The following is a 13,864-nucleotide window of genomic DNA, read 5'->3' on the forward strand; positions in this document are numbered from 1 at the left end:
CTCACAGATCATTGAGATGTGACTGGGGAAATGAAGAAGGCCAGACGAATTGGTTTATTGGGGCTAAGTTTCTGGAGCCCTGAGCTGGAACCTGGCTACATTGGCCTGTGGCCTCATTAAAAGGAGGGGTGCAGTGAGGCCACATGAAATAGCCTGGACCCCTGGGTCTAACCTCCAAACTTCTCAAGCCTGTGTGACAAGGCTTCTCATCTCAACAAGTCCCTTCTCCTCTCTGGCCTATAGTTCCCTTGCCCATATCACCAGGGTGTTGGGCCAGCTGATGTAGGGTTCTGTGATTCGGGAGGCTGCCTGGGGGTGGTGTGGGGTGGGGGCCATCTGGAGCGTAACTGTTGACAGGGCTGAGGTCACCTTAACTTTTCACTGGGGCTGACCTGGCACAGGAATAGGGCTCCTCTGTGTCTGCCTCAAGGCCTTTTGGGCCACCCAACCTGGGTGAATTCATGGGAAGATTGTCACTGTCTCTCTAGCTCCTCCTGGCTGAATTGTCTTCTGAGATAAAGGAATAGTGTCCTCTCCTTCCAAGGAATATGTTTCCAGAGAACTGGTCCCGTTGACTTTTTCATGATTTTTTCATCTCGAAGGCAGATTTGATTCCTAGAGAAGAGACTACCCTTTTACTTTGCCCAGGTCACCTTGGAAAAAGCAGTCTGAGGCCAGCAGAAGTGAGACCTTGATTTATGGAGGGGCTCTTGGTGCCAAGGGGCCCACGCGCCCTGCAGTCACACCATTCCCGGGCTTCATGGGGATTTGGGGAGCTCAGAGTTATGGAGGAATAAATTCCTGGACGGCTGCACCTCCGCCCTGAACGCTGGGATTCCAGAAAGGCACAGCTGCAGGGCTTAGAAGTTTTCATGGCCTGCTCCTGACAGATCTTCCTAAGGTGTCCCCGTGGTGAGACCTGAGGTTTTTTTGTTTGTCTGTTTCCATTTGTCTAGTGAGTGAAGTATTGCTTTTCAACAGTCGGCTACGTGCTTAAAGTTTATGCGGAGCTCCATCACTTACAGATTTGCTTACATAAATAGTCTTGTAGTCCTCATAACAACCCTTCTTGGTTGGAAGAACTGCCTCCATTTTATAGACTTTCTTAGTCTTTGGATAATGGGAAAGCTGAGCGATCTTGGTTGGGTGGGAATCTTGCGTCAGGATCTCCAGTCCAGAGTTAAAATTAAAACCAGGAGCGCCTGGTGGCTCACTCATTAAGTGTCTGTCTTCGGCTCAGGTCACGCTGGGATCGAGCCTCCCATCAGGTTCTCTGCTTGGCGGGAAGCCTCCGTCTCCCTCTCCCACTCCCCCTGCCTCTGTTCCCTCTCTTGCTGTGTCTCTCTCTGTTAAATAAATAAATAAAATCTTTAAAAAAATTAAAAAATAAAAATTAAAACCCAAACCATTCTGGTGTATCAACTATCATTTGTACAATCAACTATATTTCTAGGGTCTTGTGATTTAGGGCAACCTGGCTAGATTCATCCCTAGCCAGAGGGCCAAGGATTTAGGGAAGATTTATCAGATAAGATCTAGGGGAGAACTATCAGATAATTTCGTTGCCTTGGAGAGTTATTTGTTTTTGAGAAAAACCCACCTCACCCCAGTTAATCTCTGTGGTGGGACTCAAGAACATTTTCATCCAAAATCTGGGATTTCGTTTGCCTTTGACCAATGGTCTCTCTCTTTCATTTCTAGCTGACTTCTTCCCTTTGTCCAGCTGTCTCCTGAGCATCTCTATCTGGGTGTCCCAGTGGTCTCTGAAACGCAACCTGTCCCCAATCATATGTAACACCTGAGGCGTTAACAGCTCCTCTTTTCTCAGCAACACTAAGTCAGAAATCTGGAGTGTACCTCGACTCTCCGGCCTGCCACATCCAATCGACCCACCCCCAGCATGGCCTCCAGGTCAGCTGCCACGGCAGACTCACGGGCCCTGTGTATCAGACCTTTTGCAAACACTTGGGGTACATTTTCGTTGTCTAATCATGAAAGCAACCGCATGAGGTAGGGATTTCTGTCTTTCATTTAAAGTTGAGGCGGGGACTATGGGGCACCTGGGTGGCTCAGTGGGTTAAAGCCTTTGCCTTCAGCTCAGGTCATGATCCTGGGGTCCTGGGATCAAGCCCCACATTGGACTCTCTGCTCAGTGGGGAACCTGCTTCCTCCTCTCTCTCTTTGCGTGCCTCTCTGCCTACTTGTGATCTCTGTCTGTCAGACAAATAAATAAAATCTTAAAAAAAAAAAAAAGTTGAGGCAGGGGTCGCCCAGGTGGCTCAGTTGTTAAGCATCTGCCTTCCGCTCAGGTCATGATCCCAGGGTCCTGGATCAAGCCCTGCATCGGGCTCTTCCCCCTGCTTGTGTTCCCTCTGTGGTTGAGGCAGTTGAGCCTCAGAGAGGCTCAGAGAGGGTCAACAACTCACTTAAGTCATACAGCTAGGAGGTCAGTGTCCTCCATTAGGGTGATGCCTGGGCTCTGTGCAGGCTCTCCAAGGTTCCCCGGGATCCTGGTGGTTGCAGCTACTCTGGTCCACCTGCAGAGGGAGCCGCGGCCTCATGGAACTGTCCACAGCTCCCTAATAGCCCTTTTCAACCTGCCCTCAGAAAGGGCTTATCTAAACCCTCCTCCCTCTAAACCCCACCATATAATTAGACATCTCAAAATATTCTCTCTGAGTGGGATGGGGACCATCATATGCTACAGACTTCTCCAATTTCATGAGCAGTCTCTATGGAACTCCCGGAGTAAAAGTCACGAGCCACCTCCACTCCAGATGGGGTTGCGTTTCACACTGCTGAAGTCAGCTCAGCTGCTGGGACTTAGCAAATGGCCCAAAGCCTTCTGGGGACTGTCACGTTTCTGGGCCCTATAGCATCATACCACACCACACATACACATACACACACAATTAGAGCTCACCCACCCCGCTAACCTCTGTCTCACTCCTGCCTGCCTGCCACATCACCAGCAGACTCTCAAATTAGCAGTTAATTTGATCCTCTGGGTGTGTGCTTTGTAAACACAGTCTGGGGTAAAATACCCTTTCCAGCTGAATCTGAATTTTGAGCACCTCTTTCTATCAGAGAAGGAGTTGTGTCAATGAAATGTGAAAAACGCATAGCGGTAAATACTCATGGGTAGTGACTAGACATTGGGTCCCTGGGAACAGAACCAGTCAGACGGGTGCAAAAAACTAAAGCAATTTCTACCTTCTAGAGAGCAGGTAGGTGGAGTGGTTAAGTGTGCAGGCCTTTGGAGGTTCAAATGCTGTTTTATCGGTCTTTTGCTGTGTGACCTTGCGCAAGTTACTTACTGTCTCTGTGCATTACTTTTATATTGTGTAAAACGGGAAAAAGAATCAGTCGCCTCACAGGCAGAGAAAATGAATTAGTATCTGTAAGGAGCTGGTCAGTCGTAAACTGTGGTGGGAAGCCCAGCTGGGGGAATATAAAAGTGGAATAAAAGAGATTATGCTAGAAGCACCTGGGTGGCTTAGTGGGTTAAAGCCTCTGCCTTCGGCTCAGGTCATGATCCCAGGGTCCTGGGATCGAGCCCCACATTGGGCTGTCTGCTCAGCAGGGAGCCTGCTTCCACCTCTCTATCTGCCTGCCTCTCTGCCTACTTGTGATCTCTGCCTATCAAATAAATAAATAAACTCTTAAAAAAAAAGAGATTATGCTAATCAGGATAGAAAGACTTCAGCATAAAAATGATGACATGGGTTTCAGGCAGCTTTAAAAAAATTTTAAAATACATATGTAATTAAATTATTGGGAAGTAAAAATTTCAAGCAACATAGATAAAGTTTAAATCCACCCAGTCACACTTCCTTTTCCAGAGGTGATTACTATTGTCAGTTTCATGAGAATGCTTTCATATCTTTTTCTTTGCATGTATATACATATGTATGTTTCTAAAGAAATCCATGGCTTTGCTTGGTGGTTTTTTAAAATATTGACATCAAGTGCTCTGTCTTGGAGCTTTTTTTTTTCTTTATTTTATTTTTTTATTTTTAAAGATTTTATTTATTTATTTGACAGAGAGAGATGACAAGCAGGCAGAGAGGCAGGCAGAGAGAGAGGCAGAGAGAGAGGAGGAAGCAGGCTCCCCGCCGAGCAGAGAGCCCGATGCGGGGCTTGATCCCAGGACCCTGAGATCATGACCTGAGCCGAAGGCAGCGGCTTAACCCACTGAGCCACCCAGGCACCCCATCATTTTTTTTTCTTTTTTGTTAAAGATTTTATTTATTTATTTGAGAGAGAGTGCGCAAGTAGGGGCAGAGGGAGAGGGAGAAGCAGACTCCCCTGCTGAGCAGGGAGCCTGATCCCACTCCTGGGATCACGACTTGAGCTGAAGGCAGGTGCTTAATGGACTGAGCCACCCAGGCATCCCAATGTCTTGGAGCTCTTTCCATGTCAGTGCTCACCGATCTATTTCATCTATGTACTCCCAAATGTGTCAATGCAGGCATGTACCATGGTTTGATCGTTCTTCAGGTAGTTTCTTAAAAATGATTTTCCTATTAGCTTAAGAGCAGTAAAAAAATATATATGTTACTGTCTTCTTTCTAAAATGCAGAATTGATCATGTGGCTGCAGCTATCCTGAATCTTCAGGGGGTCCCCATTGCTCAAACCCTTGTGTTTTTAGCAGGCTTTAGTCTATGTCTTAGACTTTCACTATGATCATCAATTCTTTTTTTTTTTAAGATTTTATTTATTTATTTGACAGAGAGAGGCATAGCAAGAGAGGGAACAGAAGCAGGGGAAGTGGGAAAGGGAGAAAGCAGGCTTCCGCCAAGCAGGGAGCCTGATGTGGGGCTCGATCCCAGGACCCCAGGGATCATGACCTGAGCCAAAGGCAGATGCTTAGCGACTAAGCCACCCAGGCGCCCCTATGATCACCATTTCTGAAACATGGCACACATTTACTCCCCCTTGTGTCTCTGCTCAGCTTGGCAGTGCTCCCTTCTCTGACCAGTCATCCATTCCTACACTCAGTCGACGCTCATCCTAGCCTAATGAACACGAGGGCCACCCTTGGTCACTCTCCTAGCTGGAAAAAATTGTGCGTGCGAACGTGTGTGTGATTCCAAAGGCTTTTGTACCTTTTTCGCTCCTCCATGCAGCAAATACTCATCAAGTCTCTACTCCATCAGTCTGCCTCCTGTCTGTCACCCTGACTTGGCTATCAGTTCAGTTCAGATCATGTCTCATGCATAGGGGTTTCCAAGGAGAAGAGATAACCTGGTTTGCCCAGGATGGTTCCTGTTTCATGCACTGCTATCCGGTGAAATTATTAGTAGCGCCCCCTTTCACTCTGCTTGAGGTGTGAAATCATATGATCACTTTAGTTTTACGCACGATAGATGCTTCCAGTAACTGTAAATTGGAAAAAAGAATGGATAGGGCAGATGAATGAATGTAATTTGCTTCTCATGTTTGGAGATGCCCTCTTAGTCTGAGCTAAAGCCTGGAGAGAACACACTATATTGTGGAGAGGCCATTTCACCCTGGGCTCTGGTGCCTTTGAGGGATTTATTGGAATCCTCTAATACCCAGACAGAAGCTTGCAGGTGGTGGGACATTCTTGTTGTACGGTTCTAATGGGCCACGCTAAGAAATGACTGGCGTGAAAGAAACATTTGTGAATAAATGAGCTGATGACCCATTGGACTCGGGTTACTAAGCTGCTTCTCAGACGGGGTAATCCAGAGCAGAGGTTCAGTGTGTGGGCTTTGGAGTCAGGTCACCCTGGTGGGAATCCTGGTTCCGCTACTTCCTGCTGTGGAAACTTGAGCCAAATCACTTCCTCCCTGAGCCTCAGTTTTCTTATCTGTAAAGTGGGGATAGTAACCTCGTGGCTCTGTGGTAGGGGGGAATCAGAGGCGATGAGGAACGTGAAATATCATGTGAAATCATCTCTATTTGATCATTTTGACCTTCAAAATGGCTTTTTCACATAGTTCAAGCAGGCAGGTGCCTGGCACGTAGTCAGTGCCTAAGACACGGTGGCTATTAATACCTCCCACTTGGTTGGGCTGATCTTTCTGCTTCCATTGCTTAGTCGAACAGATGTTTCTTTCTTTCATTCAAAATGCAATTGGGGCACCTGGGTGGCTCAGTTTGTGAGACGTCTGACTCCCGATTTCAGCTCAGGTCATGATCTCAGAGTTGTGGGATCGAACCTTGGGTGGAACTCTGTGCTCAGCTCAGAGTCTCCTTGTCCCTCTACCTCTGTTCCTCCTCCCTTTGCGTTTGCTCTCTCTGTCTCTCTCTCAGACAAATAAATAAATAAATAAATAAATAAAATCTAAAAAAAAAAAAAGGTCTTTGCTGAGCGCTATGTGCTAGGAATTGCGGGAGGAAAGTAGAGTAAGCCTTATAATATTTCCAGTAGCAGGATAGCGTGTAAGGAGAGTTCCAGAATGCAAGTCAGAGACAGGTCCATAAAATTCATCTGGAGGCATACCCACAATGGACAAAATGGGTCTTGGGTTATAGAGCATGAGGGGCCAAGGCACAAGCAGGCTTGACCTGAACCTGGTACTTTCTTTCCCGACTAGCTAGAGAAGCCCAGACCTTTGCTTTCTCAGCCATTAGGGCTCAAAAGGAGCCTGGGCTGCCCAGAGGTGAAGCTGAAATGGAAAGGCAGATTTCTCACAACAGCTAGCCTGGAGACAAGGCCGCAGAGCTGAGCTTTCTGCCTGGGCATGTCCTTATTCTGGCTGTCCAGCTGGTGGAAGAGATACCACGTGCTGTCATTTGATGTCACTCACTGTATTGCGTTACCAAAAACATTGCCCTCAGTCCCCTGGACCTGACGCTGCTTGGGTAAGGATCCTGGATATGTCCCCCCGGGCAGGCAGAATTCATCCCTGGCTGCTCTTTTTATTTTGGGGGAGGGATCCCACTTCCACAAGCTCTTGGCTCTACTGAGGTATGGATCAGGTCCCATCTGGAATGAAGGGGCTGAGATAATGGGGACCTTGACTCCACTCACCCGGGACCTGCAGACAACGTCTCGCAGGAAGATGCAGGGTTGAGTTGTGGAAGTGAGGCTGTTCTATTTTCCATGGGGCTGATGGGGATTCTCATCTTGACAGTGGGCAGAGGTGGCCTGCCCAAAGGTACTCCCCTTGCTGAGGGCAAGGCCAGTTCTGGTAACATGGCAGCGGCCACAGCTCAGGCAAGAGGACCTCCTGGAGGAGCAAGGCTCTGCACACTGGGGCCAGGGAGGGCTGATGTCTATTTTATGCTTCTCTTTTCGGTATTATAATAATAAACTTCTGTTAGCCATTGCAGTCAGACTAGCTGGACTCTGGGGATTTAAGGAATGTGCCTACTCTTATAATTGGGGTCAGCCTGGCAGAGAAGATTCTAGAACTGTGCTTTCAAACATGGGTGCTCCTTGTGGCTAATCTGAATGAAGATGTCCTATTAAGTAGAAAATTTAAAATTACATGCATAACTTGCATTGCATTTTTGTTGGAAAGTGCTGTTCTAGAAGTCTAGAAGTCTCAGGGTGACTTCCAGCCATCCTGAGTTAGGTGAGTGGCCAAGATATGAAAGCACCACCAGGGCTGGGTTTAACACACCAGCATCCCTTGGGGAGTCTCAGAAATTGGTGGATGTGGAAACCCCAGTGAAGATTGCCATCGCTGTGGCTTGGGCCACCTTAGTTGGGTATAAAAGGGAAGTGTGACCTCAGACAGCTGGACCCACGGGTTAAATCTGGGAGTATGAGAACTAGTGATTTCCATTTTGCAGTTGCTCCTTAAGATAGCTTCAACAAAACATCAGTCTAGAAGTCCAAGACGGGGCTGAGGGACAAGAAGCCCCCATGTCCATCCCAAAGAGCTCAGGAGTGGTTTCCAGGCTCAGGAAGTAACTAAGTGGCTTTATTTTTAGGGCTTCGGAGCGTTTGTTCACAAAGACCCTGTTAGACTGTGGCTGTGTAATATGGATTTTTATACCAGGAGTCAAATCACAAATGTCCTCTTGTAACAATTCCATATGATAAGAGCATGATATGGTCCAGAGCGGTAGACACTCTTGGTGCCCTACCAGATCCTCTTCTGGTTGTGAGCCCATACCCCAGCTCCCATGAATTTGCTGCTAACTGCAGCTCTGATTGGTACTGGTGCCCCCTTGCCCATTCAGAGAGCCAAAGTCCCCATAGCCAACGACTTACTAGAGCAGGTGTACAAAACTCTGCCTCCCGGCAGAACAGCTCCGAGCTGCACTTATGCTCCAGGGCTTTCTAGTGATCAGATTCAAGTCACATTCTCATCTGGCTTCTTCCCCTTGCCTGTCCTGTTCCCTTCACTCCCTTCCTGGTTTTCTTGGAGGCACTTAGTAAATAACAAATCACCTGTTCTCAGTTGCTCATTTCAAGATCTCCTTCTGCACAACGCCACCAGAAAAACACAGCCAGACTTTATTGTGGGTATTGGTCTTGACCTTGGGGGTGGCCATGGAATACACATCCACTGAATGTGTGGGGGATTCCAAACCCTTGAGATACCTTTGCTGAGCCCTGACCTTGTGCCCAGAAGAATAATGGTTACAAATCCAGAAGAGTGCCCCTGTCTGGCCTGCTTCACTCCAGGCCGTGTCCCTGAGGCAACAATGAACATCACACCAACACATGACTTCCCCTCTGATGGTTTATTTTATTGCTATTTAATTAGGCTCTTCCCCAAACATCTTTCGATCTCTGTCATGGCCTCTCGTCCAGAAAGTTGAAACTTCCCTGCTTCTTGCCATCTTCACGGCACCTCCCCTTCCCTCTTACATAAACTATTTCAAAATAAAGGTCGAAACAGGAACTTAGCTGAGTTTTGCAACACAGAACTGTATCTTAGGTCTACATTTATAGAAAGTTGGGGATGGGGAAGAGCGATGAGTTCATGGGGACTGGGGGAGCTGTGCACGCTGAGGGTAGTCACACGGGGTGGGAGGGGCAAGCAAGATGGGAATGGGTGTCTGAGTCCTGGGGGCTCCAGAATCATCAGAAATTACCAGCTTACCGATGGGGAGAGCTTTAGAAAAATTTATAAACACACACTGTCTCCACATGGGAGATGCTCACTTCCCCTTAAAGGTAGGCTAGAAAAAAAAATGAAAGAAAACCCCAAACCCCACATTAACCAAACACACACACACACACACACACACACACACACAAACACACACACACACACACACGACAAACTCTAAGTCTCCAGATGGACACTTTCGAATAGGCACTTGGTGTTTTCAGCTCTGGGGTTGCAGAGGTCTGGGCCTGTGGCCCCCAAAGGCAGGGACACAACAGCTTCTAAAGGCTCTGGGGTCTGATCTATCGGGTGGGTACTGGCCCAGCTGGGTGGAAAAGGAGGTCTGGTTGGAAAAGAACCCTCTACCTTCATCCAAAATTGTGACTTGCAGGAAGGTCTGTGACCCCGGGCCTTTCCTGAATATAGCGGGTTCTCAGTTTGGAAGAGCGTATCACTGAAAGGGCAAATGTTGGCCATTTAGATGTGGACATGGCATGTTGAGAACTGACCGGCTCCAGGAGGAAGGGACCAGGTCTAGCCTGCTAGGGATCACCACATCCTCAGAGCCCAGCACTGTGCCTGGCCCTTAGTAGACACACAAGAAACGTCTGCTGAATGCATGAATGAAATAACCCAAGAAGAAAATCCTGTTCTCGCAAGAATACAAATTTATAACCGTCTCATTGGCTATAAATTGGTTCTTTTTAACCCACAATGTGGGATTATAATTCACTTATTCTCCCGACATCAGCTGGCCCTCAAGGAACTTTTTTTTAGTGGAAACTGAGTCTTTTGGGTTGGAGACAGGGAATTAATCTGGTTATGAGCAGATGAGAGGATGTTCAGCAAATGTGCTGGTGAACTTCCATGGGATAGACAGTCTGTGTCTAAGGCCACCTGCTGGCCCAGAACTGGCTGTTGGGCTGGGGGCCAGCCCAGGTCCTTAGATGTCGGGGCTAAGGTCTGGGGAGAACTGGTGGGTCTTTAATTATAACCTGGGGCAGGTCTGAGCCTGGCTGGTGGCAAACCAGTCCCCATCTAGCTGCTTGGAGGGATAGGATCGGGAATAGGAAGTGGAGGCATGGGAGGAGGGAGGCCAGGGACGGCCCAGGGAATGGAGAACCAGGCAGGAGAAGGATAAGGCTGAGCCCAGGCATCTATACCCACGGCACTCTCAGGTTCAAGGATGCTGGTCTGGGGGGAGCCTCACAAGCGTTTGGGAGAGCCAGTGTCCAACAGAAAGATGAAGTATAAGGAGCATCTTAGAAATGGAGAGGTCTGAGAAAATCCACTTCTGGGGAAGGTTCTAAGCTAAATTATTGGACCCTCAGGGAATGGGGAAGCTAGTCAGGGATGTCTACACTGCAGAGAGGAAGCCAAGGGGGTCTGAGAGAGACCGGGAAGGAATGAATAATTAAAGGCAGCCCCCTGCACGCTCCAAGGGAGTGGGAAACTTGAAATGATGACGGCAGTTCAAAGTACGTCTGGGGGTCCCAGGGTCCCTTTCCATGGGATCTACCTTGACCTTCAGAGCATGGCTGCCAGAGCTGGTGATCCCAGAGCTTCCAGAACTTTCTCCCCTTCTCCCCTCCTTCAATTTTGGACAAGAGACTAAGCACTCTTTGGGGAATGGTTTGGGTACAGAGTTTTTGTTTCTTGGTTTTTCGTGTTAGGGCTATTCAGAGGCTGGCCAAAGGCATAGCTCTTTTCAGGAACCAAGTTGAGGTTCATCAGGGGTGACTTTGGTGGACGCTGGGGCCCTTCTGAGAGATGGCAAGGCACAGATGTCTCAGGTCCCTTCCCCTTTCCTGGAGGCCTGGTGGGGACAGTCCAGTCCTTGTCAAGTCCTCGGCAGGCAGGGGAAGCACTGGGGGGCGGTTCCAGGGGTCTAGAGAAGGAAGGAGGGAGGTGCCAAGGCCCCAGTTGTGTGTGTTTTCTCTTTTTGGTAATGCAAGCGCCTCACTTGGGCTTTGATTGCGAGGTATCCACTTCAAAGAAAGCCATCTCCAATAAGCATGTTTGTTGCCAGCCACAGGACTAGATAAAACACCAGGCTTCCTCCTGCCCCAGGCTCCTTCGTTTCAGAAATCTTGGCTGGTTTCTAAAGCTGACCATTTGAGCCCCTCGATTTTCCTCATCCCCCACTCCCCGCAGGTGCTGCAAAACCCCCGGCCCCCACCCTCCACTGCCCAAAAAGCAGAACCCCAGGCTTGGGCTGTCTCTCTCTCCCTGCAACTTTGCTGTGTGGCCCCAGGTGTGCCGTGCAATTTCCAGGTCCTGGAAATAATCATCCTTTTCTCCACCCCAACCCCCCGCCAAAGTTTCCTGACCATTATTGCTGAAGAACATCTTGCAATCATAAGATGAGGGCTGGTCCCACCACAATCTTGGTTACTGACGGGCTGAGACCCGCACAGCACAGCCCCCGCCCCGGCTGCTCAGGGCACCATGTGCCACCACTTGAAGGAGAAGGGCTTCCTGCGGACGTTGGTGCCACAGTGCACCTCCCCCAGAAACTTGTGGTAGGCAGAGATGTCGTCCAAGAAGGTGCAGCAGAGGCCCAGGGGCTCCAGCAGGGAGCGCACGTGCGTCTCCAGGCAGCACACCTCCTCCACCTGGGGCCCGAACGGCTTAGGGATGCCCAGGTCCTTGTCCAGCACAATCATGTTCACCTGTGATGGGGAGTGGGCAACAGCTCCCGTTTAATGAGCACCAACCACTCACTGGGCCCTGTTCCAAGCTCTTGGGCATTCCTAACTCCCTGTGACGTAGATGTTGTGATCATCCCCATTTTACAGATGAGAAAACAGAGGCACAGAGGGGGCCAAGCAGCTCCTATGTGGTAGAGCTGAAGTGGAAAACCAGGTGACCTACCTCCGCATGTATGCTGTGTACAGGTACCTGCACGTGGTTATATGTGTCTGTGTTGGTGTGTGCGTGCGTGCAAGTGTGTACCTGTGCATGTGTTCTAACCTCCCCCGTCTCACAGAAGACTCTCCCCTAGGATGAAAAGCATCCTTCCTTTCTGTAAAGGCTTTTTTAACTTAGAAAGCACTTCGCTATCTGCTAAGGGAAAGGATATCCCAGGACACCAGGGAGACAGCTAGGATGAGCGTCTCACTCCTCGGAGGGAATGCAGCCCAGTGAGGACGAGGGGCCTGGGGCGGGTGGGCGAGGACGCCCTGCAGTTCAGCCAGGACGAGCACCTGGACCTCCTGAGGGAACAGCCTCAGCTAAGGGGTCCTTCTGATCTGGCTGCCCCTCAGCGGCCTGGATGAAGTCTGGGGTCCCGAGTGCCTCACCATGTTTGGGAAGAAGGCTCTGGCCTGGCGGCCCTCGTCCATCTTGAACAGGGCGGGCAGATCGATGATGTCCTGCTCCGTCAGCCCCAGCTCCTTCTTGAGGATGTCACGGTTCCAGTCCAGGCAACGCTGGGGGAGAGGGGACGGAGAGCAGGTGAATGAGGGGACACTCCTGTCGCTTTGTCCACCCTGCTCCTGTCTCTGGCAGCAGCAGTCCCTGGGCCCCAGCACGCCAGAGAGGTTTCCAGTGCTCACCTCCGCCCCCCGCCACCTCTCCAGTGCCCCTCCCATCAGGGTCCGGTGACAGGGGTGACAGAGAGCAGGACAGAAGATCACAGAAATCATGCTGTTAGTCAGAAATGGGACGGGGACTCAGAAGGTCAATCGGTTCATGGCAAACTTCTGGAGACTCTGATCCCCTAAAATAAATAAAAATCCAGGGCATATACCGACACTTAATTTTTCTAGAGGGCAGGTCTGTAGCTTGAGTCATATTATTTTATTTTAATTAATTAATTTTTAAAAATTTATTTACTTGACAGAGAGAGAGAGAGAGAGAAAGCGAGCACAAGTAGGCAGAGGGAGAGGGAGAAGCAGACTCCCCGCTGAGCAAGGAGCCTGATGCAGGGCTCGACCCCAGAACACTGGGGTCATAACCTTAGCCGAAGGCAGACTCTTTTTTTTTTTTTTTTTTAAGATTTTATTTATTTATTTGATAGAGATCACAAGTAAGCAGAGAGGCAGGCAGAGAGAAGGGGGGTGGAGAAGCAGGCTCCCCGCTGATCAGAGAGCCCGATGTTGGACTCAATCCCAGGACCCTGGGATCATGACCTGGGCTGAAGGCAGAGGCTTTAACCCACTGAGCCACCCAGGTGCCCCTGAAGGCAGACTCTTAGCGAATAAACCACCCAGGTGCCCCTAATTTATTTATTTTTTAAGTAGACTCCATGCTGGGCATGGAGCCCCTTGTGGGGCTTGAACTCATGAACCTGAGATCAAGACCTGAGCTGAAATCAAGAGTTGGATGCTTCACTGACTGAGTCACCCAGGTGCTCCCACATCATAGTTTAAAGGGCTGTGTCTCCCCCAGATGTCTCAGGCTCTAGCCTTATAGAGCCCTTGGCTCTTTGGCACGGCCTGCTATGGTCTCCTTCCCTGGTCTCCTGGCTGCTTCTGACCTCTGTTGACCTGCACACCCTGCCTTTGCCCCTCCATTTAGCTCCCGGCTTTACAGGGGGGTGGAGGAGGAAGGCTGAACCAAATGCTCATGGAGGCCCTTCCCTCTGTCATGTGCCATGACCCCTTGGTCATTCCCTCTAGAAGCCGTGAGGATGTGAGTGGTGTCACTGGGCACAACCCTGCCCCTTCTAGGGCCCCCTGTTCTTACCTGGAAGTACAGGTTTTCTTGCACGAGGCTCTCGTTGGATAGAATCTTGTTGATGGTGATTCTCTTGCTGCTCATACCGCCCAGGCCTGTGGAAGTCAGAGGTCACAGGGGACAGTCTAGCCTCAGGTACCC

At 49.5% G+C, this 13,864-nt stretch overlaps 1 protein-coding gene across 1 annotated transcript in view; it reads right to left on the reverse strand.

Annotated features, from left to right (window-relative positions):
• Positions 1-8,653: 8,653 nt before the first annotated feature.
• The window catches only part of PADI2 (peptidyl arginine deiminase 2), a 43,223-nt gene continuing 38,012 nt past the window's right edge, over positions 8,654-13,864 (reverse strand). The window contains exons 14-16 of the mRNA XM_044237267.1: positions 13,733-13,818; positions 12,346-12,474; positions 8,654-11,715 (exon numbers count right to left, since the gene is read on the reverse strand). Coding sequence (XP_044093202.1) covers positions 11,482-11,715; positions 12,346-12,474; positions 13,733-13,818 — 449 coding nt within the window. The 3' untranslated portion in view covers positions 8,654-11,481. The remainder of the gene's footprint in view (positions 11,716-12,345; positions 12,475-13,732; positions 13,819-13,864) is intronic.

This window comes from Neovison vison, chromosome 2, assembly GCF_020171115.1.
Source record: "Neovison vison isolate M4711 chromosome 2, ASM_NN_V1, whole genome shotgun sequence".
In the NCBI taxonomy this organism is placed as follows: Eukaryota; Metazoa; Chordata; class Mammalia; order Carnivora; family Mustelidae; genus Neogale; species Neogale vison.